This window comes from Onychostruthus taczanowskii, unplaced genomic scaffold (assembly GCF_017590055.1).
Source record: "Onychostruthus taczanowskii isolate IOZ18803 unplaced genomic scaffold, ASM1759005v1 scaffold24, whole genome shotgun sequence".
Classification (NCBI taxonomy): Eukaryota; Metazoa; Chordata; class Aves; order Passeriformes; family Passeridae; genus Onychostruthus; species Onychostruthus taczanowskii.
The window spans coordinates 4,217,857-4,242,007 of record NW_024499684.1 but is presented as its reverse complement, the minus strand read 5'-3'; the positions used below and the strand labels follow the sequence as shown (position 1 = coordinate 4,242,007).

Sequence of the window (24,151 nt, the reverse complement as noted above, 5' to 3'; positions counted from 1 at the left end):
TGGAGCAGGCAGGGATGCACCCAGCAGGGAGTGGGGCAGGCATGACCTGAGAATAGCAAGGGGAGTCCCATCCTGCTTGTTTGGTGCTTCAAAAAGGAAAAAACCCTTGGATTTTGAGTCTTTCTTGTTGGTTTCTGGTCTCAGCAAACATAAAGAGGGATGCATTTCCCTCTCAGTAGGCAGTAAGTGCCTTGGCTCTCTCCCTCATCCTCATGGGTGGGTTTGGGGCTGAGATGTTTTACATGTAGGTGATGAGCTCATGTAGCTCCCAGGTGTCCGAGGCCTCATTAACCCCTGCTTGGCCATGCTGGGACATGGGGACCATACACTGCCCCCATGGCTTCATCTGCAGATGGGAGAAGAAATCATCTGGTTCTGCCTAGGAGGATGCTGTGGGTTCTCCATGGACAGTGCCAAACACCAGAGTGTGTGAGGATGGAGTGGGATCAAGGAATCCCTCTACCACCCAATGGACCAGCCTGCTGGCAAGGCATCTCCCTGGATGCATGGGAACACTCTGGGTCTATGGGCAAGGCGACACCCCAAAAACTTTGAGAAAAAGGACTTTGAGCTCCTGGGGAGAGGGATGGGGATGCTGACCGGTACCTCCTGCCCCACCAACAGCAACAGAGGCGGGAGAAGGAGCTGCGGAAGCAGCAGGAGCGGGAGCAGCGCCGGCACTACGAGGAGCAGATGCGGCGGGAGGAGGAGCGGCGGCGCGCGGAGCACGAGCAGGTAACTGGGTGGGAGTGGGGCCATGGCCTACAACATGGATCCCTCTGTCTCCAATCAGAGATCTTCTTGTAAACATTCATTTTTTGCCACTTGAGAGCGAATTGCTTAATTGTTAACACTGCGTGTGTCGCTTTCACTGCTGTTTTTTATTCCTGTGTGGATCCACTTGCTGGCCCACAGATGTGAATGCCCTTGGTGCAGGTTTTCCACGCCTGCTTGTGGTTTGGGTCAGATTTTTTGTTATTCTTGGGTAATGTTTGCCATTCTTCAGTGGTTTCCATTCTTGTAGAGTGGTGGACACCCTGGGCTCTTTGGGCAGGGATGGAGGGTGCCAGGGCTGATTGATCAGATCACTTGGGCGGGGCGGATGTGGGCGCCCACCTCATTCTCCTTCCTCTCTGGAAATACTGGCCCTTTCACCTTCTCTCTCTTTTTCCTTTGATCCTTGCTGCCCATGCCTCCAGGAGTACATCAGGCGACAGTTAGAGGAGGAGCAGAGACAGTTAGAGATCCTGCAGCAGCAGTTGTTGCAGGAGCAGGCGCTACTTCTGGTAAATGGAGGCCACGGCCACGCTTGCCGCTTTCTGCCCTTGTCGTGTCCGCATGCGCCCGCGTGCACCCGTGTCCCCCCAGTGCCTCCTGACATGCCCAGACATGGGGGACACCGCTGTCACCACCCTACCTGGAGCCTCCTGTCCCGCTCCATGGCTGCAGCATGCCTGGATCCCCCGTTCTGCTCGGGGCTGGCTCCCCTCATGGTGCACGGCTCTCATCGCGTCCCTCCGCAGCATTGGCGTGTGTGTCCTCCTGAGAGGAGCAGCCCTGGTTGCTGCTGTGAAGTTTTGGAGGCTGTTTGCAGCATGTTGGGGTGTGTTTGAGCTGTTGTGTGCCTGCATCCATCAAACCCACCGTGCCATGCTGTTCTTCATGTTCTGAGTGAAAGCTTTTGTTTCAGTTTCCTCGCAGGAACACTGTCTATTCCCTTGTGTGCTGTTTGCATTCTAGATGTCCTCTTTTTTATTTAATTTGGGTTTGAGTTATCCTTTTTACTGCTGGTAGCTGTCTGTTACTCTTACTGCATTTTCTTTTACAGGATTGGTTTTTTTGCTTTGTCTTGCTATTTTATTAAGGAAAAACAAAAGCCCTCACAGAAGCCATTACCTTTTAAAAGGACTTCTCAACATTATTTACTCCTTTAAACTCATAGAGCTGTAGAGATTCAGAAAGATCACACAGTTGGCTTTGCAGTCTGGCTCTTTCCAGGATCAATTAATTGGTCCTACAGAGGAGTTGGCTTCAGTTGGGTTTTGTCTGACCATGAAAATCATGAAATGGTTTGGGTTGGAAGGGACCTTAAAGATTGTCTCTTTCCAGCCCCTTGCCATGGGCAGGGACATCTTCCACTAGACCAGGTTACTCTGAGCCCCATCTTGACCAGCTGATGTTTGGCACCTCATTGAATTGATCCTTTGTTTTTCTATCCAAAAAAAACCTGAGCAAAGTCAGTGGTAACTCCTAAGCAAACATCATCTCTCAGTGGGTCTTGCAGGGTTTCCCTGACAAGGCAGCACTCAAATCCCCCATTCCTACCAAACGGGGCAGTTCAGTTGCTGCAAAGCATCACTGGCAGAGTCACAACTCTGAATTTGCTGGCTCTGCTCTCTCCTTGGGGATGCTTTACAGCTCAGTCCCCAAAGTCTTTCAAATCATCGAGCTCTGCCAGAAAACAGCCTTTCAGATGCTCAGGCCCCATTGTTGACCCAAACAGATAAATCTGCAGGTTTCAGGCTGGCTGGGCACCTTGTCACTGTGTTTTCTCTGGGCAGGAGTACAAGCGCAAGCAGCTGGAGGAGCAGCGGCAGGCGGAGAGGCTGCAGAGGCAGCTCCAGCAGGAGAGGGACTACCTGGCATCCCTGCAGCAGCAGCAGCAGCAGCAGCGCCAGGACCAGAGGCCAGCAGAGAAGAAACCCCTCTACCATTACAAAGAAGGGATAAATGCCAGCGAGAAGCCAGCGTGGGCCAAGGAGGTAAGGGAGAGCAGGGAGGATGGTGGTGCTCGTGGGCATCCGCAGGGCTGGGTCTGAAATACACACAGCAGGTTGAGCTGCGCAGGGTGGGGATCCAGGAGATGCCATCAGCTGTGCTGGGAACACTCTCAGCTCGGTGCAGTGTGTCTGTGTTTGTACAAATGGGGAGGTTTTTCCGTGAGGGCATGTGAGAAGGAGAGTGAATCCCTCCTGGAGGGGTTCAGCCTGTCTGTAGGCTTGTGGATGTCAAATCATAGAATTCATTTAAGAGGTTGGAATGGACCTTGAAGATCATCTCCTCCTTCTCCTTCCTGGCATGTCCACGAGTCTGCAGGGATCAGGGGTGAATGCAGAGGGTGATGGTTGTGAGGTTCTTTGCTGAGCCCTAATACTGCATAGGCAGGAGTTGCACAGCTTTTCCCCCAGGCTCAGGACTGTATCCCTTGGGGTTGCTCTTTCCTGATTCTTTCTCTCAGGCAAAAAGGGAGGACTGTAATAGTTGTGAGATCTTGAATATTAATTATTGCTAGTCTGAATAGTCTTGAAAAGATTAAGACATGCATTGTCTGCAGTGCAGATTCAGGACCATGTGTTGAAGCTCTTTCTCCTTAATCTCTGGTGAATTCCAGTAAAACTGGTGCCTGCTCTTGCTATTAATTTTTCTAAAGTTGCATCATCATCCTCCAGCCCTTTCTGTGAAAGAAGAGGTCTGTTAAGTGGGATTGCAGATGAGGTGTTCCAGATATGCTGAGCTGCCTCTGATGAGAGAGGCTTCCACCTGGGTGGTGCCTCTGCAGCTTTGTGCAGAACTGGGTTGCTCTTGTCCACCTGATGGGGTGCTGAGAGTGGGTAGTGGGCAGGGAAAAGGGAATAAACTCTGTCTTTTATTGCCTGGTTTTAAGTAAACCCTCTAGAATATTGCTTAAGTACTTCTGGCACTGTCTACAAAACTTTACCAAAGATATGTAAAAAGGAATATTATTTTTTTTATCTGGGGTGAAGGAGAAAAGTGCTGGATTTAGCTTTCCCTTTCAAACACAAAGGCCCATTTCTTCTGTTTCATGGGGCTGGCATCTTTTTGTGCTGTCACTGGAAGCAGGACATTGGGAACTGCACAATGTAATAGGAGCAGCAGAACATGGCCTCTCACCCTTTGCCAAAATCATAGGGAATATGAGGTTTCCTGTTGTTGGGGAACTTCTCCAGCTTCCTCCAATTAGCTCTCCAAACCATTTATTCCTTACCTGTGTCACTCTGTCTGGTTTCTAATTAAATGCTCCAAGCTGTGGCATCTTTCTGCTGTTGGGAGCAGTAGTTTGATGTACTGCCTCAGCAAAGCACCCTTGGGAATCTCCCAGGATGACTCCTCTTGCCTCCATCCTGTTTTATCTTCTCTTTAGTCCTACTTGTAACACAATTCAGGTACTTTGCTGCATATATTGAAGGTCCACCTTTGCTGGCTCCACAGATAGATTTGTGCTGATACTTAATGAGCCCACCATGGTTTTTGCTACAGTTTAGCAATTTCCATACCCAACCCATGCATGCTAATTTAACAGAAATATTGAGACTTTGTTTTCCTGTGGGAACAATGAAAAGACAAGTCTGGTGCTCAGCCTACAGTTTCTGGAGGCTGTGCAAAGCTTATTTGGATATTTCCTGAGGATTTTGCATTATATCCCATACTGCCCTTGTTTTTGTGCTTTTTTGGTCTCAAGTCTTCCCTCGTAGGAGCTTGATCACCACAGCTGAGCCCTCCTCACGCTGTGCCTGTCTTTGCTTCTCACACCTCTCCTTCTTACACACATTTTCCCACCTCACTGGTTTTCACAGGGTGACCCCAAGACCCTGCAAGAGTGGGATAAAGCATCAGAGTGAGACTGTGGCAACTCACCTTGTGGTCGTGTCCCTGCATTCCCTGGTTAAGGGACTGGTGATGACAGAGCTCTGGGTGGGGAAGCAGCCTGTGCTGCATCTCTCACAGCTTCCCCAGAGCACAGTCAGGGATTTCTCTTGATGCTGAACGAAACAGTCTGAGCAGATAGTCCTGCCAAAACGCATGGATGCACATTCCCTTCTGCTGCCCCTTCTACTTCTTGTTACCCAGGGTTATCCACTGGAAGCTAACTTGGGATGTGCCCCAGATCTGCCCTGTTTTTCCGTTTTTCCAGGCACATCTCTTACAATTATGGACTATTTGGGCCTTTTTGGAGAGCATGTTGGGACCCTCTGGTGATCCAGCTAGGGATGTGGCATTAGCACTCTGAGCTGTGGTCCTGTAATTAGCAGCTCCCTTTGTTACTGACTTTTCTGTTGTGGATCAGTATTTGCTGAACAAGGTGTTGCAGCTAGCTAGGGAAAGCTTGGTTAGCTGAAGGTGGGTTTGGGCAGGAATATTCCACTCATGATTGTGCAGAAAGGAGGGGACAGGTGTCCACATTTTCCACATGGTGGCTGGTCCCTGTGGTGCTTTCCCACTGTTCAGAGCTTCCCTGGGAGGGAGGACTCAGGGCTCAGCTGTGCATCACGAGCTGTTCCGTTCTCTGCAGCAGCCAACACCCACATCAGCTCCTCCTTCAGTCCCCATGGCTTTTATCCTGCTCTCACTTTGAAGTGATGTACTAAAACATTAGCAGCCTCCTACTGGGACTGAACAGACACTGCTAAGGATGTTTCCTGTTTGGGACAACTTGAGTTCAAGTAGAAATGGTCTGTACTCTAGCAATGATGAACTCCTGAAGGGTTTTGCTGCCTTTCCCCCTTTCTGCCTAATAGTGGAATCAGCAGGGCCCCACCAAGCACAGCTGGAGAGTCCCAAGAGCATCTTTTGCTGTGCTGGTCCCACAAGGTGCAAGTGAGGAGATACTGGCAGTGGGAAATCAAGCACCTTTCTCCTTCCCAGTAGCCAGACATCCCCATTTGATCCCTCTCCTGCCTTCTCCTCACACCAGCTTGGACATTCCCAGGACCAGCAGCAGCTGGGCCGCGGCCGCTGCTCCGGTTCCGTAATCAAGCACCTTTCTCCTTCCGAGTAGCCAGACATCCCCATTTGATCCCTCTCCTGCCTCTCCTCACACCAGCTTGGACATTCCCCAGGACCAGCAGCAGCTGGGCCGCAGCCACCGCTCCGCCTGTCGCTGCCAGGCCTTGGCTGAGGAGGAGATGCACTGGAGCAGCCTGTGACCCAGCACTCAGGCTGCTGCTCCCTCTTCAGAGGGAGTTCTCCTTCCCACCCTGCTGCCCTTCTCATCCCCGTGTCCCCTTTGTTGGGCTGAGCAGAGTTTTGCATGGCCTTGGCTTGCTGCTGGGCCTGGGGACGTTGTGGTGACCTTCTAGGACACAGCAGTAGCCCAGGTGGCCCCTCATGAACTTAAAAAGGAAACAGTCCATGACACAAATTTCTTACCTAGATTTTACTCTGTCTTATGCTCAGTCTCTGAAAAGGATTCATTTTTATTCATACAATTGTTCTTTTGTTTCATGAGTATTTACTTAAAGAAGGGCTGTGGTTCTTTCCAAGCAAACCTGTTGTCAAGATTGCCTTTTACTTATGGCATCATCCACGGTGGAATCGAGACATGCTAGGGGTATTTAACACTTTAATGACACGTAAATAAAATACACATCAGATCTTGAGGTATCAAAAATTCTGCATAGCATATGCTGCCTGAATATCAATGCACAGCCTAACTGCAGGGTGGCATGGCTGGGTGAGCTGAAACCACTGTGTTCCCATCAAGGGTAGCTGAAAGCAGTGGGCTTTGGGTTGATGTTCTCTCTCAGTAAAAGAGGTTTTTTCCCTCTCATACGCGACAAAGTGCCAGACTCAGTAAATTCAGATCAAAGCCAACAGTTTTCTGGCTGCCATGTTTGTTCTTTTATTCAGATCAAACAAAACTACCCCTTGTGGTGTTTATAACAGTGAAGGAAAATGGTCCCCTTGCTTCAAGATCCATTTGAGAAGAAGCAAGAGCTTCTCAGGAGTCATCTTCTAGGAGCATCTCTCTGAGGCATGCTGCCTTTTCTTTATTTTTTCTTTTTTGTTTCTTTATTTTTCCATTTCATATTCAGAAATTAATTAAGCATGTAGATTCAAGCAGTCCTTTCCATGCCTTTAAAACGCATTTATTGCACAGTTTGATGGATAACTTGGATTCCATGATCACAGAATCGCTTTGGTTGGGAAACACCTCCAAGATCCTCAAGTCCAGCCTGTGACTGATCACCACCTTGATCAAACGATAGATATGATACTCCTAAAGAGAAAAGAGCTTTCTGTATTTATGGAAACCTTGGGTTTCCATCGGCGATGGGCTCTTGGGGGCGTTGACCCTGTCCCCGTGTCCCGCAGGTGGAGGAGCGCTCCCGGCTCAATCGCCAGAGCTCGCCGGCCATGCCCCACAAGGTGGCCAACAGGATTTCTGACCCCAACCTGCCTCCTCGCTCCGAGTCCTTCAGCATCAGCGGCGTGCAGCCAGCCCGGACCCCGCCCCTGCTCCGACCCGTGGACCCGCAGGTAATGGTGCTCCCCCGCTGCCAGGATGCTGGGGGTGCTGGTAAGGAAACAAGGAAGAGTGGATGGAAGGGAAATAGCGTCTGGCTCCCTGGTTTCTCAGCCTTAAGCATGTGCATGAGTAAGAGCAGCATCTACATGCATGAGTGTATTCCTCTTGTCACCTCCATGTGTTAGCAACATCACGCTGGTTTTTACCTTCCTTTGAAGCATCACGTACTGGTTACTGCTAGAAACAAGCTGGAGGACCAGGAGGAACTGCTGCTCTGGTCCAGTGCAGCTGTTGCTCTGATCCTCTTTGGATCTGGTTTATGTAAAGGACTAAAACCACAGAGCCTGGTACAAAAGACCCGGGATGCTTTGATGCTGAGGATCATCAGAAAGAGGTTTTGCTTTCTTTGCCGCTTTGATTCAAGGTTTTGTTTTGGTTTTCCATTGAGTTGACATCAGTCACAAACACATCTGGAGAGGGCATAGATCACCATGACTGTCACAGAGGAGGGGTATCATTATTTTAGAAGTTTCTCCCAGCCTTGAGGTCTGCAAGTACTCTGCCACCAAAAGCTGTAGGAGTGTCAATGCTGGCTCTGGTCCAGCCCCTGGAATTGCTCCCACAGATCCACAGACTCCAGTAGAGATTTCAGAGGGAAATACAAAGCCTTTGCTCCAGGTTCAGCTGGGCTTTCTATGGAATATGTGCCAGCTAAGTGCCATCCATGTGTGGCAACTCCAATACAAAGCCACCTTTAAACAAAAATGCACAGGTAAGCCCTGAAAAATACTTTTTTGTATGCATTGGGAAAATGGGCAAAACCACACTTCACTGTCATCCCTCTGACTGACCAAATAATTTTCAGTGACCTTCTTGGTGTCCTATACCATCAGCAGCTACAAAGACTTTGGCAATAAAATACTCATGAAAGAGTTGCTTGAAGCCCAGAGCCCCATGTCAGTGTATGTGTGCACACTCATGTGAGACATGTACAGAGACCTGTATGTAGAAATTTCAAATAAAAGTTACAACCCTGTTGTATCAAAGGAGTGCAGCTTCACAGAGTCCTGGGAAGAAGCTCTGATTTCACAAACAGTAACTTTGTGATTCTCTCAGACTTCCCAGAACAGATGTCAGTATTCCTTAAACTTGCAACCTGTAGGGCTAATCCCTGGGAGCCACCAGGACCTATAGAAGCTCATGCCTCCCGATATTTTTAAGCCATCTATGCCTCAGAATTCCTGATGATTTTTTTAATCAATTATTATTTATTATCGTTTCCTTATTTTTGTTTTTTTGGTTTTTTTTCATTTTTAACATGGAAAATCCATGCCAAACCTCATTAGTACAACCACAGAGGTGCAGGTGTAGGAGCTGGACGTTGGGCCAGCAGCAGCAGAGCCTGGGGCGGGCACGGCGTGTGCGGGAGTGTGATTTTTAACAGATCTTGCCTTGAAGTGATGTAAGTCAGAAGTTCCTGAAACCAAGGCAGTGCTGATCTCAGACCAAGGGGGCTTTTCAGTGCTAATCAAAAAAAAATTTTTTAAATCAAATTTTTAATTTTTTTTTAATTCCTCTTTTTTTTTTTTTTTAACCCTCCCATTTTGACTGATAGTTCTGTTTTGACTTGGTGCTTAGATTCCACATCTGGTCACTGTGAAATCCCAAGGAAGCTCCTTGTCTGGGTCTCAGTCACTGCATGAACAGCCTGCAAAGGGACTGGCTGGGTTTCAGGAGGCTCTGACGGTGACCTCTCACCGCACTGAGATGCCAAGGCAGAACTCGGACCCCACCTCAGAAAACCCTCCTCTGCCCCCTCGCATTGAAAAGTTTGACCGAAGTTCTTGGTTACGGCAGGAGGAAGACATTCCACCAAAGGTAACACAATCCTCCTCACTTTCAGCACTGTCAGAGGCAACCCCCAGAGCTGAGTCCCTCTGGCAAAGCAGAGTGGGCAGGACTGAGCCCACCCCAAGGCTCTGCAGCGGGGGCTGACCCACCCAGGGGCTGCATTTCCGCAGGCAGGGTTTGCAGGACATGCTGGGGGCTGCTCTTGGCTGCAAAATAGCTGCAAAACAGCACTGCCCTCCAGCAAAGAAAGTTCTCGAGCTCAGGCAGAGGCCAAAACAAATTAATCTCTTCTTTCCCTTGGATAAAAAACAACCTTCTGCTTAAATAGAATTATAGGAACATAAAATTTGTCATACTCAATAAGACGGGTCCTTTTTAGTCCAGTACTGTGCCTCCAGTTGCAATCAATATTGATGGAAGACTTGTAAGGGCTCCAGCAGCTTTATACATTCATTGACATTTTGGCAGTGTCTGGCAGTACCTCTTTAATTAGAATTCTTCTGGACCAGTATTTCGATTGTATTGTTTATACACCTTCACTTTGGAAGAATTATAACTTGGCCATTAAAGTTGCCCTTACAGTGAATCAGTGCTTAGCCAGGAGGATTTTTACACAGGAGAAATGATTATAAATTGATTAGTGACAGGGAGGCAGTATTTGTCCCTGATTGAGAGGCAATTTTTCTGTGTATTTACAAATTGAGTGACTTGCCTTTTTAAGAGCAAAGTCACAGTCACCAGGTAAGCCTCCCTGTGCAGGGGATCTGTGGTGGTGTCATGGGTGTTAATAATGCTCCTATTTCTGCTGTCACCAAGCAAGAGGAGATACCAGTGCTCTGCTGAAGGCAACAGCAAGCCAACAGCTCCTGGAACTGTCTGTGTGCTTGGCTCCTGCATAGTGCAGGGGGGTGGCTGCCTGGTTTTAAGCTTATTAAGAAAAAGCCCCTGCAATTTAATGTTGGCTATTGCCATGAGTCCTTTGAGAAGGACACTCAGCCACAGTGATGCCCTGCGTGGTGAGACCATGGCTGCTGGGAGAAGAGCTGTTCTCCAGCAGCTCTAGACCTCTAGAAATTACTCTGCAGTAATTTCCCCCTTGGCTGAGGGAAAGTGGACTCTGGAAGGGATCCCCACCAGGTCGCATTTTGGGCTGTTGTGTTGGCAGCACCACCCATGAGGAGCCTGACTTCACACTGGAGTGCCCGAGGTGGGTTGGGGGTGTTGGGAGGCAGGACCAGCTGTCTCCATGGTCCAGGGTCTTGTTTCTGCCAGTGCTTATGGCTGGATGCTTCAGAGGAAGGTGGAAAACTCCCCAAGTCCTGACTGCAGAGTACCCCACCTGGAGGGGAAACTGCTTTGTACTGGGACAAGCTGCAGCTGGTGATGCTGCAGTGCAAGCTCTCTAAATCTTATCTTGCCTAATGCAACCGTGTGTTTATTCTTTAAAAAAGCCAAGCCTAATCCTTTTTCTTGCTAATCCTGACAAGCCCTTGGCCTTTCTGTTACCTGGTGCAAGGTATTGAACGGTGAGTATTGTCTTGCCTCTCCACGTCACCTGAGGTGCTGGGGGATGAGGCCACTGCACCTGTGACCATGCAGTGATGCCTGAGCTCCCACAGGATGGGACAGAGGTCCAGGGTTACCTGTCACTGCCCCTGTAGGCTGTGGTTGGCTTTGGGTGCTCGTGCTGAGCCCTTCTGCCAGCAGCAAGGTTCTGGCAGCGGCATCTGAAGCTCAGTGAAGGTCACAGTGTTTGATCCCAGTGTTAGGTGGGTCAGTCTGGATCTTCCCACTGTCAACCCTCTTGTTTGTCCACCAGTCAACACCTTCTGTCTGCTGGCATGTGTCATATCTGAGCTAGATAGAAAACCTCCGTTGTGGCTGTTGAAATGCAATTTGGTCTGAATTTTACCTTAAAAATTACTTTTATGGGTTTTGTTAGATTTAAATTATATATGTGTATATATATATATATTTGTGTGTTTATATGTGCATACATTTCTTCTAGATGTAAGTGCCCTATTTGGTGGTAGCCAGGCTGCTCTGGGGGCTCCCTGGAGCATCCCTGAGAGCACCATTGCTGCTTGCTGCTGCCTCACACTCCAGTGATTCCTTCTAAAAGCTGAGAGCCTTGTATTTTATAATTGCTCTAAATACTGCCTTTCTCTCAGTGGGAAATCAGTTGTAAATCAGCCTTAAGGCAGAGCTGGAAGGTGATCTCCAGATGGCTCAGGTGAGTGAGTGGCCCAGACTAGATGACTGCAGATGTCTCCATTCTTTTCCAGGTGCCTCAACGAACCACTTCCATATCCCCTGCCCTGGCAAGGAAGAACTCCCCAGGCAATGGCAGCGCCCTGGGGCCCCGGCTGGGCTCCCAGCCCATTCGGGCAAGGTGAGGACATGCAGGGCAGGCAGGAGTGACTCTGGAGTGCCACTGCTGCACTCCCCCCATCGCCAGGCTGGGAGCACAGACAGGGGCTGGGGTCCAGCCCTGCTTCAGCTGAGTGAGCACCACGACATCTGCAAGGCTTCTCTTGTGTCTGGGATGAATTTTTGCATCCAACAGTCATTTGTATTGACAAGGCTTGGAGCACTGGAATCCCTGGAGGCTTTGCTCCCTTGGCTGGATGCATTCCTGGGCATTGCAGGGTCTGGAGGTGGATGCTGCATCTGCTGCTGTGGAAGCAAGCAGGAGTTTGGGTGCTCCCCTTAGTGGAATTAGGTCCTGGTTCTCACCTCTTGCATATCAGCGGATCCCTATAAGCTGTGGGGAGGTCTCAGTGGTACATTCCATACATTTCTTATGCATCAGAGTGGTTTTTCACAGATAATGACTGAGGAATGTGCTGCAGGACAGACACTCATACAGCTTGCTGAGATCTTCTCTAGATGTAGATCAAGGATTAAATTCCTTTCAGCTTCCTAGGACTGGTCCTTTAGTTCAGCCAGATGCGGCTCTGGCACAGCAGTGGGCCCCAGGGAGGTGCTGTCCCACCGCTGTGTTCCCATCTCTGCCGTGTCACAGCTGTCCCTGGGCATGTTCAAAACGAGCGGGGAAGCTGACAGGCTCTGCTCAGAGCTGGATGGAAAAAACACAGCTTAGTCATGCGAGAGCTTGTCCCTGCTTCACAGAAGGACCTCAGACGGGCAGATCCCCGGAGAAATGTGAGTTCCAATTAGCCTTGCGTGAGGAGGGAGCTCCTTGGCTTCTTCTTTCCTGCCTTGTCCTCAGAGGGTGAGGTCAAAAAGTGAATGTGAGGATGTTCATGGTGTGTGCTGTCACCAGTATGAGCATAGTCCTCCCTTTCCAGCTCAGTGCCCCCTCTGTGCTTCAGCAAACTCAGGCAGCAGCCCCAAGTCACTGGCGGGGACAGCAGTAGGAGGAAGAGTATTTTTTGTTGTTCTTTTCTTTTTTTTTTTAATTAGAGAAAAAGCATATCGTGGTTTGCTGCTCTTCTTTGCCAAAGGCTGAAACATTTTGAATTCTTGAAAATGTTGTTCTTTTAATTAGCTGTTGCTTGAAGGACAGCTTAAAATGCAGAGGGATATTGGGCTGCGTAATCTTTATAAGTGATGGTATTGAAAGTAAAAAGGATAATGGAAATCTGGGATTCACATTCAAGGTTGCCCAGTGTTTCCTGCGCCTTCACTGTCCCAATCCTGGTCAGTGCAGGTAAAGACATCAGTTGCCAAAGTTTTCAAATACACTTCATTAGTTAATTTAGGTAAGGATGTCAGCCATACAGCATGAGCTAGAGACCTTCACTTTGATGAAAATTGGAAATTATTAGGATGCTGTCCACATGTCCATTAAACTTAAGTTTTCATTGAAATTATTTCATACTTTATTTCTCCCACAGTAATGTAATATTTTTCCTTTTCCCCCCTGTTGGTTCTTGATTCTCCCCATGCATAAGTGCAAATATTACAAAAATATCCCTTCTTTTATTTGTCACCCTGTTGTGAGAAATGAGGGAATATTTACTACACATTTTAAAGAGGCCTTTGAGTAAGATCACTTCCAGAAACATTGTATAAAACCAAATTGCCTAACTCTGGATGAACATCTCTTCTGATGTCATTTCAATGCCAAGTAAGAATTAATTTCCTAAAGGCATTTGATACCCAGAGAGATATTAGTCACTCCTTGTGTATCAAGGGCACTTTTTATTCTAGATTTATCTGTGTTCACAAGGGTGAGAGAAATCAAGGAGGAAAAGTGGATATCTGATGCAAGTCTGAAGTGAAGCCATGAAAATCGGGGTCTGTGAATTAAGTGGTTCAAGAGATCTGCAGCTTTGTTGCAAATTTAAGATCCTTGCTTTGCTGAAATCTTTGTCTAACAGCACATCACAAATTCCTGCTTTTATGAAGAATTTTGGTGGCTAATTAGGTAACTCCAGTTTTGCAAATGTACAGACAGGGGATCGAGAGCAAGGAATTTTTAATGGTTGCCAAATTTTACGAAACAAGAGCAGAAATCTTCTCTAGGCATTCTTTTTTTTGTTGTTGCTGTGGTCATAGAGCACCCAAAATTGGTGACCTCAGCCCTGTCTCCTCCCTGTCCAGAGGAGAACTCTCCTGGCCTTTGCAGCCACCCCTGTCAGTGTGGGAAGGATCTGGAGCCCTGGGGGCAGGTGTGACCCTGCCTGATGGTGCCTCCCTGTTTTATCCTCCTGCAGCAACCCAGACCTGAGGAGGACAGAGACCATCGTGGAGAGCCCCTTGCAGAGGACCAGCAGTGGCAGCTCCTCCAGCTCCAGCACTCCCAGCTCCCAGCCCAGCTCCCAGGGTGGATCCCAGCCTGGCTCCCAGGCTGGCTCCAGCGAGCGCAACAGAGTCAGAGGTGAGCTTGGGAACATCCCTCAGCAGCAGGCACGCCAGGAAGGGCAAGAGGTCTGTGATCTCATGCTTGTTTTTTAAAAAAAAAAATTAAAAATCAAAGGGTCCATCATTTCTGATGTGCTTTTATGACCTGCTGGCCTCCTTGCAAACAGAGTTGCCAACAGCCCTGTTTCCCTGGAGGCTGATATAAGATGGCCACAGCATCTCACTGCCAAGTAGCCTTGGCAAAAGGAGATGGGAGTTATGCTTTATGGTAAACAAAAAAAAACAACCAGTGTGCTTCCTGTCTTCACCCACCTGGGTGCACCTCCTCTGATGTGGTTTTTTCTGGGAGTGTGTTTCACTTTTAATTGATATATATTTTTTTGGGGGCTTCATCTTTGTGCCCGAAATGGGATCAGAGGAGTGATGTAACCTGTAAGAAGCTTTCTCTCTCAAATGCTTTCACCAGGCAGCCGTGCTAACGTGGGATTTATGTGTGTAGCCAAATTGTTCCCTCTCACCCTAGAGCCCCTCTTAAAGATATCCCATTCCCCTGTTTAATGGCAGTGGAGTAGTGGAGTTGCCACAGCCCATACACCCACACATCTGCATTCTGGCACAGCCCCACACTTCCATTCCCCAGGGCTGAAGAGCATTAAGACAAATGCTGCCTCCATGCGTTGAATATTTTATGACTTGGCCATAAGTTGATGGTGTCTGTTGTTGAAACCATCCGTCCTCTAGGTAGTCAATAAAAGGAGTTTGTAACCCATTGTCATTTCGGGTTTGGTTTTGTTTTTACTAATGAGGAATCCTGTGACAAATATTGTCCTAGCGATGTCAGATGCTGCAGAGCTTTTCATTTATCACATGCCCTGCTCTTCTGCAAAGTAAATTTGTTTCTTTAGTAGAAAAGGAGCAGTAACTCTGTGAGAGGGCTGTTGGTGGAGGCTGGGCAGGATTATGGCTTGCCTAGTTCTGTTGGTGGAGAAGCAGAAAGGAGCAGGAGAGTTTTTCAAGACAGCAGAGTGATGATGAAGCCCCCGTTCCCACCTGTCCCAGGTGACAGGATGCAGTGGTGGCTTTTGGCAGCATTTTAATTCCCGCTCTCTCCACCTGCCTTTCACCAGGGAATGCCAAGCCCGAAGGGTCCCCTGTGCTCTCCCATGAGCCCGCCAAGGTCAAGCAGGAGGACAACAGGGACGTGACACGACCGAGCCGACCCGCTGTGAGTCCTCAATTCCTTCCCATGGGAATGCTGCCAGCTGGCTTGGCCACGTTTCCCTTCGGTGCGGTGGCACAACCGCGGGGAGCCCAAAAACGAGGCTAGCACTGCTGCTGCTCCAGCAGAGAGGCTGGAAAGCAGCAGTACAGCAAGAGCCCCTGGGAGATTTGAATGCTTAAGAGAGTGCATGAGTTTTTACCAGGAGCCCAAGCCTAGGGGAAAGCACTTAAGCCTGTGTTTCCAGGCGAAGCAGACGCTTAAGGGCTTTGCTAGCTTGGGCGCGGCGGTGGCCGATGGCACATGGTTGTGTTCCGTGCTGCATGTCCCGCGCAGCACCCGCCGAGGGATGCTCTGCTCGTGAAGGCTGGGGAACCAACCAGCCCCCGACAGCCTTCCCAGCTTAAAACCCCACCTGGTAGTGGTCTCTGTACACTCCCCTTCTATTATTCTGAGCAAAATCTCATCCGAAGTGTTTCCTCCTGGTTTAATGCTGTTAACATTTGTATCTTAAAACTGCAGAGTCAGCCTAAAAACTATATGAATTTCCACTGCTTCTCTATTTTAATGTGTGTTAATGTTTTGTTGATGATGTTTTTTTTTCTCTACACTCCACAGCGTTGAGCTAACAATTCTAATTTTATTTCTAACCTGCTTGCCCTTCCTCTGGCTTTTTCCTGTCCCGATCTGTTTCCTCTGATGCTGATTATTCTTCCTTTACCCACAGAGCTATAAGAAAGCTATAGATGAGGTTAGTGATATCTTTTCTCAGTGGGTCATGCCTATTCAAGGTTGACTAGTTAGTGCTTAATTCCGAGCTGGGTTTTCTTGGTGCTGGCGTTGATAAAGGTGGCGATGCGATCTCGGGTCGGACGGGAGAGCGAACCGGTGGCGTTCCGGCGTCGGGAGCCCGCCCGCGGGGAGGGGACAGCACTGCTGGCGTGCTCTGCTCAGCCCTGGGCTGCCCAAAACCTGCTGGCCACGCCACTTGCATGGAGGCCAGGGCAGAGGCATCCCAGCGTTCACGTGGGGGAGCAGGTGGTGCTGCCGTTGTTCGGCGTGTTGGAAGGAGAAGGAGCGAGAGCGGAGGTTTCTCGTGCCGGTGGAGGAGGTCGGGCAGCCTGGACCCCTCACCACATTCTGCTCTCAGCCACAGCCCCTGGCCACCTGCTGATTTCAGTGGGGCCATCAAGTGCTTTTTGAAATGTGTTCTAAGCCTAATTCAAAAAAAGGCACTTGAAAAATCCGGAGCGGTGGGTTGTTCATTCTCATGGATTGGCATCCACTGCAAAGCCAGTCAGCAGAGCCATCTCGGATGTTGATGGCAGTGCTGGTCCTCATTCATCCTCTTAAAAAATGAGAGTCCTGAAGTGCACCTTTTTCACTTAGGATAATATTTTAAATATGCATCTGGCAGTGGTGAATGTTTAAACATTAATGGGAAAAGACCCAGCATTCCTGATTTAACATTTAGCTTGCCTCACACACTCATCGCTGTAACTGCAGGGCTGTAGCAGAAAGCACTGGTTTCAGCAGCCTCTTCTACAGCCTCTTTCCTCTAAAAATAGAAGATACAAAAGAAGGAAGATGTGCTGGTTAGTTAACTTGTTCTCTTGGATAAAATATGAGCAATACATTTTGTTTAATGAGGTGCTCTGTTAAGAAAAAAGCACATAAATCAGTGTCTAAATAGAGGCAGCGTGTGTGCTGAATTCAAGCTCAAGGAGCGATGTGATTTCGGAAACCAATCTGACTTGATTCCAGCAAATATTAAATCTAAAGAAGGCTTTGTAATTAAAAGTAATTAAAGAGCACTGACACTACTAACTTAAGTATTATGTCACCCTCAGTAATAACACTTGGAACATGTGTGGAGCTACAGAGCAATTTCTAGTTGTCAGATTGTTTTTGGTCCAGGAGCAACTTGGTGAAGCCGTTTAATCCTACAAAGAGCTCATTACTTAAACAAAATGATAGCATCAAAGAATTAACCATCCTGAGGCAAAGCTTTAACTAGGAAATATGAGTTATCTGATGATATTGTCTGGGAGTATTACTGCTCTTGTAACTTTCAAATTAGTTATTAAAAAGTAATTAAGCTGATTTTTAAAATACTTTACTATCTTCTAGTGATGGCCAAAAAAGGCTGATAGGGTGCCTTGAAGCACGTTAGAAGTGGAAGGTGCAAAAAATAATTTTCACAGTCCAGTGCTGTGACAGGGAGGAGTTCAGTGCTAGTCCTGCGCTGCAGAAGTCCAGCTGCAGTTTTAAGAGGCTCTTACACAGTCCTAAAATCCCTTTTAAAGTGAGAGGCTCTAATTCAATTCAAAGGCAAGTGCTCAATAAAGAGCATGTTTGATACTCTAAATGGAAAGCATTGTTGAGCTGCTCAAATTGTCACTGATTCTTATTTAGGAAAAGAAGCAGTCGTATCATAGAAGCTGCTATGGCACTAATTAAAATAATTAGTTGTCATGACTGCAGATTTGACTCTATTTCAATCTCAAACATGTTGGCATCGAAAAGGAGCTCTTGAAATACCACAGTCTCTCCTTAATCATGGTAAAGAGCCTTTCTTTAAAGGTACAGAGACCATTTGGAGGGACACAGAACTACAGAATCAGAGAATAGTTTGGGTTGGAAGGCACCTTAAAGTTCATCTTGTTTCCCCCCAGACCCTGTCCATAAGCAGGGACACCTTCCACTATCCCAGGTCACTCCAAGCCCCATCCATCCTGACCTTGAACATTTCCAGGGATAGGGCAGCCACAGCTTCTCTGGGCAACCTGTGCCAGGGCCTCACCACAGGCTGAATAAAAAATTTCTTCCCAATATCCAATCTAAACCTACTCTCTGTCCGTTTGAAGCAATTCCCCCTTGTCCTGTCACTCCATACCCTTGTCCAAAGTCCCTCTCCAACTCTACTGGAGCTTCTTTAGGTGCTGGAAGATGCTCTGAGGTCTCCCTGTGGGGCCTTCTCTTTCTCCAGGCTGAACAACCCATATAAAACCCATCACAGGTGCCTGCTGTGAAACAGAGATTGACCAATTTAAAAAAAAAAAGAAAAAACAAGGCCTTTTTCGGATGCTTGTACTTCTGGGGCTGATGCAAAACTCTCCAATATCCAGGGGAGTGTCTGTGTCAGAGCCTGGGCAGGGCAGACCTGGGAGCAGAATGTGTGGCTGTCACCGATGGGAGCCTGCCGGGAGGTGTGGGTCATCAGCAGCCAAAGCACAGATTGCTTACAAAACATTCCTGCCTCACCATTAAAAAACAAACTGGGTTTGCATCTCAGCCATAGAGCTTCTCCATCCTTTTCTTCACATGTCGACAGGATAGATTTTAAGAGCTCCTTTTGCCACAATAATTAATATTGCCGTAGTCGCCCTGCTGGAACGGTAAACTGGAAATGCAGTAAATGAGAGTATGGCCGTAAGACAATTGTGGAATTTAGTCTTTTTCAATGAGTTTCTTTCTCCCTAATCCTTTATCTCTGACCGAATGCACTGATGCCTACCTCGGTCACTAATATAGGGAGAAATGGTAAGACTGACAATTGCAATGCTTTGTTCGTCATGTGCATGTCTTGTGCAACAGAGTTCTCTAACCCATTCTAATTCGAGCTCTCATGCTTTTCTGCCCTACTGCTTCCCCCTGCATTGCTATAAAAGCATGTAAGATAACAAAAAGTCTCTTTTCTACACGGTGCCTGCCATGTTCCTTGTTTTGAAATAGCAGTGTCTATTTTATATGACTGTCGGGTCTGAGACCTCATCAAAGTCATGGTAAACTGAAAAATTATGACTAGGCTTTGGGACTGCTCCTATCTTTTTTCTTGTTTCAAGGCTTTTTGGTTTTTTTTTTTCTTTTTAGTTTTCTTTCTTCCTTAGCTTGTAGGCTGCCACATTTCACATAAAGTGCTTAATGGGTCCCACTGAGGGATGTTTTTTTTTATTATTATTATTATTTTTTGATCGTGTGGCTGACTCAGAGCTGTGACTCCAAAGTCTGGCTGAGCTGGGCGCTTCTCCTCGTGCTCCTCACCGCCTCTCGGCAGCCACCCGACAGCGGAGACTCACCATGGAAGCAGCTCTTGACGTGGGGATTGCACCACTCCATGGGAGATGCTGTCATTGCTTCCTTCCCAAATGCATTTATTACAGAATAAATACCATTACGGGGTCTCTTTGAGAAGTTTGAAAGAAGAGAAAACCCTGCAGGAGAAATTCTCTGAGCCAATCTTTGAAGTGACGTTGTTTTCCAGTTTACTATGATGGTGACTGAACTTCACCTTTTCCAACAAATATAATTTTGTCGTGTATATACATATAAGTGTGTGTATATATATGCACATACACGTTCCAAAGAGAAAAAGAAGAGGTTGGCTATTGACTTTTCAGTGAGCGTAAATCAGTTTTGTTTTGTTTAATAAATGCTACATGCTACAAACATTGTCTTACGTTTGTCTCATGTTTGTAACGACTCTGTAAAGCTATTTCTCGTTGCTCGTGCTGTTAGCATTGGCTTTTGGAGAGATGTGTGTGACGTTCTCCTCGCTCTGAATGTAACAGCCATCGCTTCCTTGTTTCCTTGCCCCCATCCCCTTTAGGATCTGACGGCTTTAGCCAAAGAGTTGAGGGAGCTGCGCATCGAGGAAACCAACCGGCCCCTGAAGAAGGTGACAGACTATTCCTCCTCCAGCGAGGAGTCGGAGAGCAGCGAGGAGGAGGAGGAGGATGGGGAGAACGAGACACACGATGGGACCGTGCCTGTCAGTGACATCCCACGGCTCATGTGAGGAACGCTTTCTTTTGGGGGGGCAAACCATGAAACCTTGGGGTGTGTTTTTCTGGAGGTGAAACCCCAACGTGTCTTGGCCTGGAGGAGAAACCCTGGTGTGTCCTGGCCTGGAGGAGCAGCAGCTGTGGTAAAGGACATAAAGGACATGGCCAAAGCGTGTCCGTGTTTGGTGGCTGGCACTGGGAACGGCGTCATGGTTGCAAGGGATGATGTACTCACATGAGTGTTTTTGCTGTTCCAAACTAGAGAGAATTAATGGGAAAAGTGGGGCTATTTCTGCTGCATGTTCAGTGAATGTTGCCTCAAAGCTGATGGAGCTGTACCTGCTGACAAGGCAGGCAGGTTTTTGGCCAGAGTGAGCACAGCTGACCTCATCCACACTGTGGGTCCTGCCCATGGGATGGATGTGCTAAAATTCTGCCTGCTCTTGAGCCTGGTCTTGCCCCAAATTAAGCCATGCTAAAGTGTCAGTACTTGGTGTCCTGCCCAGTGCCAACTGGTAGAGCCAGGATTGGAATAATCCTGAATCTTTGTCTTGGATTTCTGCCCTTGGCACAGTCAGTGTTGGTGGGTTAAAGTGGTGAAATTAAGAGATCAGCAGATTGTTATGTCCCATGGGACATTTGTGCTTTTGAATCTCTCCAGATCAGGGCAGCACAGCTTCAACACTCACAGGGAGCTGTTGCCATTCAGAGGGAGTTCCTGGAGTATTTCTGCTCAGGCTTCCCACCCAGTGCTTTGCAGGGGCATTTCTGGAGGGCTCTGCCTGGCAGCAGGATCTGAATCCTGCCCCTCTGAATTCACAGAGGAGCTGTAGGAAAGTTTCAGGGCATTATTTGTGTTTTAATCAGTTAATTTGCATTTTTTTCTGCTGAATTAGTTATAGCTGATACAGGCATACCTGGCTTCAGGAACATGGTTTAGCAGTGAACATGATGGTGCTGGGTGAATGGTTGGACTCAAGGAATTTAGAGGTCTTTTCCAAGCTAAACAAGTCTTTGATTCTCTGATTCATGAGGCATGGAGTAGCACAGAAGCCCTCTAAGTGGCAAGGACACCATGTCTCCTTGGGTCCTTGTTATTCAGAGTGCCAAGCTTCTGGGTTGAAGCTTCCTTCCAGCAGAAGAATTAAAATCAGAGCTCTTGAGTTGGCTGGAGCAAGTCAGGAGGCAGAGGGCTGGCTCTGAATGTGCAGCAGTGGGATGGGCAGTCAGGCGTGCCAGAAGGGGCCTCAAGCTGCTCATGGAAGAGGAGTTTAATCAGGAGTGGTTAATTTGTGCTGACATCCTTCTTCAGACACCTTGGGTTTGACACAGCACTTCCCAGTGGATAAGTATCCCACTGGATGCCTTGCAGCCACGTGTGTGGGATGGCAGGCACAGCAGTGAGCTGGATGCCCCCAGCCCCTGCCAGCCCAGTGCCACATGTCCCATCATGTCCTGTCTCTGAGTGTCCCAGAGACACAGGGTGGAGATGCAGGGCTGTCTGCAGGCAGAGCTGCACTGCCCCATGTCTGAGGAAAAAGAAGGCAAATCTTCTGAGATACACACAAAAGGACCTTAGCTCGAGTTCAGCCTCGATGTACTTCAGTGTTTTTCTAGCAGAGATTTATTTTCCTATGTTGAGTGTTTGTCATTGGAAGGTGGGGCCAAGAGAGATCATCTCATCTTCTGCTGCACCTTCTGAGTGGTCTTTGTGTAACACATGTTTAAACTTCCCTGGGTATCCTCCCTGAGCACTTGGCTGCTCTTCATCCCAGCTCTGTCCAGGTGTCTTCTGCTTCAGGATAAACCTACCCATTGCTCTGTGTCCCAGTGGATAGGAGGGATTGTTTATTCCATCCACCTCTGGAGATAGCATTTCTCCATCTGAAGACTCTGATGACTCTCTTGAGCTCCCTCTCCTTGAGCTGTGCAAGCCAGCTCTTGCCCATGGCCAGGGAATTCTTGCAGGATGACATGGAAACTGTGCACTGATGAAATCTGGGACCTCAGGGCTACCTCAGCCATTCACTCACTGGCTGTACAGTCTCAAAATTAACATAACCTCCTCTGGACCTGTTTTCTTGTTTTAAAACTATAATAACTGTGCTATTTTCTCATCCTTTGGAGAAAATCTAATGGTAGGGAGGTGTGAGCTCCTCACATGAAAGGTGCTGTAGGAGTCTGGTGGGCTGCTGTCTGGAGTGCCTTTGTGATGCCTGTCCAGGTTTGATACGATGCAGGCAAGGAGCCAGTCCCACCTCGGGGTCCCCAGGGCTCAGATCCCACCTTGGACCATGATTAATCCAGCTTGTTTTGGCTTTTCACCGACCAGGCTCCCTCACAAGCCTCCGGGCTTGATGGTGTGCACAGGAGTTAAAGGTTGTATTGCCTCACACTGCTGGAAGCAATTGGTCTGTGTGGCTTTAAAATGCAAAGTAATGGGTTTGATCATCCAGGGGTGTTGGTTGTTTGCTTGTGGATTTGTTCCAGTTATATTTAAGCAGCCAGGCTGCCAAGTGAAGTCATGGGAGCTGCTCAGTACCTGTGACATCCAATCTCAGGCAGTCCTAAAATTTAATCAATTCCAGCTCCCTTCTTCAAGTAGGAACGTGAATTCCAAGTTGAAACTACAGGTTAGGGCTACATTTTCACCTGGAAAACAGCAGAAAGCTACAGGACACAACTTGTCCTTCTGCCCACATCTTCTCCAGACCCCATCCCCTCCCTTATTATTTGCCATGAGATGCTCTAGTGTTTCCTTTTCAGGGGTTGATATGGGAATTAAAGGGAGTAAATTTTGGTTTTCTGCAGCTTTTTGAGGTAGAAAAAAATTACATAAAGTAAAGCAGGAGTGCTACTCCTTGTTACACGTTCATCAGTGCTCCTCTCAGGACACCTTGGGATAAGAAAGAGAATGGTCTCTCTCTTTGGTATCTGTAGTTTATCAACCTGACCCTGGCCCTGTATTTCTGGCAGCATCTATCATTTCCCCAAAAATCTAAGTGGATATATTTTTCTAACTTTTCTTCATGTGAGATACAGAGCCTTACTCTTACTGAAATAATACTGTACTAGAAGATGTTTCACCTAGTTTAACAAAGGCAACATTCATCATTAATGCTTTTCCCCTCTGTCCCCAGACCAACAGGAATTCCTGGAAGCAACGAGCCCTACAACCTGGGAATGGTGACAACCCACGGGCTGGAGACTTCCCACGCAGATACGTTTAGCAATATTTCAAGGGAAGGGACTTTAATGGTGAGGGAGGTAAGTTGTAAAACAAACACTTCCATGGAGCATCTTCAGGAGGTTTTGCCCATGTAAGCACAAAAACTAACAGTGCTGTGTGTCCGGAACACAAACTGAGGAGTAAATTGTGCTCGTTAGTGCTCTCCTTAATGCAATTTACACTCGGAGCAAATGTGACAAGTGCAAATGTTTCTCAGAACTACAAACAGCAGTGAATGGCAGAGCCAGGGTGGGGAGGAGGCTCCTGCAGATGGCTCTGCTGTGACCCCCCCCCATTGCTGCAGGCAGCAGGAGTTATCTTCTGTTTGCAGCGTTTAGTGAATCACTTGGAACCGGCCCAAAGTTTGCCCTCTTCTTCCCAGCCTTTGGGACTGTTAGAGCCCTGCAGTGTTTGTGGAGCATTTGGGGGCTTTTAGCAGAGGCTGGTCCTGCTCAGAGCCCGCTGTGGGAGGCACTGGGCATCCCAGATGGATGTCAGCCCTCATCCCCAGGGGCTGTAGAGGGGAGGCTGTGGTGGGAGCAAAGCTGAGGGATGGTTCTGCAGCAGTGAGGCAGGGGAGGCACCTTCAGTGGCTGTGGAAGATCTCCCTCGGTGTTTCTCGACTTCCCAGCTGCTGGAACGTTCTGGTGATGCTGGTGGAAGTGCAAATGGGTAGCTGGACTCCTGGTGAGAGAGCAGGAGGCTCTCATGGTTAGGGAACAGGGGAGTCACTGACACCAGCACATCAGGGAGGTGGATGGGAGAGGAGAAGGAGGGAGGGGAGCTTGGAGTCTGCAGTTGTAAAGGAGGGATGTTTAGATCACATGTAAACTAGACTTGAGCTGCATTTTAGTTCTTAATTCCATTTATCTAATGTACTCATATAGAAATTAAAAAGATGAATGCAAGTTTAAAAGAGAGGAATGAGTTAGCAAAAGAAGTGACAGCATGTTTGCTGCCTTTCTCCATCA

At 48.0% G+C, this 24,151-nt stretch overlaps 1 protein-coding gene across 5 annotated transcripts in view; it reads left to right on the top strand.

The window, feature by feature from the left end:
• Positions 1-24,151, top strand: part of TNIK (TRAF2 and NCK interacting kinase) — a 152,533-nt gene that overhangs the window by 114,248 nt on the left and 14,134 nt on the right. Inside the window, exons 13-23 of one of the 5 annotated variants that reach the window (XM_041405615.1) lie at positions 625-735; positions 1,200-1,286; positions 2,562-2,762; positions 7,114-7,278; positions 8,906-9,145; positions 11,404-11,510; positions 13,801-13,964; positions 15,076-15,173; positions 15,895-15,918; positions 19,777-19,961; positions 23,092-23,218. In XM_041405615.1, coding sequence (XP_041261549.1) covers positions 625-735; positions 1,200-1,286; positions 2,562-2,762; positions 7,114-7,278; positions 8,906-9,145; positions 11,404-11,510; positions 13,801-13,964; positions 15,076-15,173; positions 15,895-15,918; positions 19,777-19,961; positions 23,092-23,218 — 1,509 coding nt within the window. The remainder of the gene's footprint in view (positions 1-624; positions 736-1,199; positions 1,287-2,561; positions 2,763-7,113; positions 7,279-8,905; positions 9,146-11,403; positions 11,511-13,800; positions 13,965-15,075; positions 15,174-15,894; positions 15,919-19,776; positions 19,962-23,091; positions 23,219-24,151) is intronic. The other 4 variants (XM_041405617.1, XM_041405619.1, XM_041405616.1 and 1 more) reach the window with 4 other exon arrangements.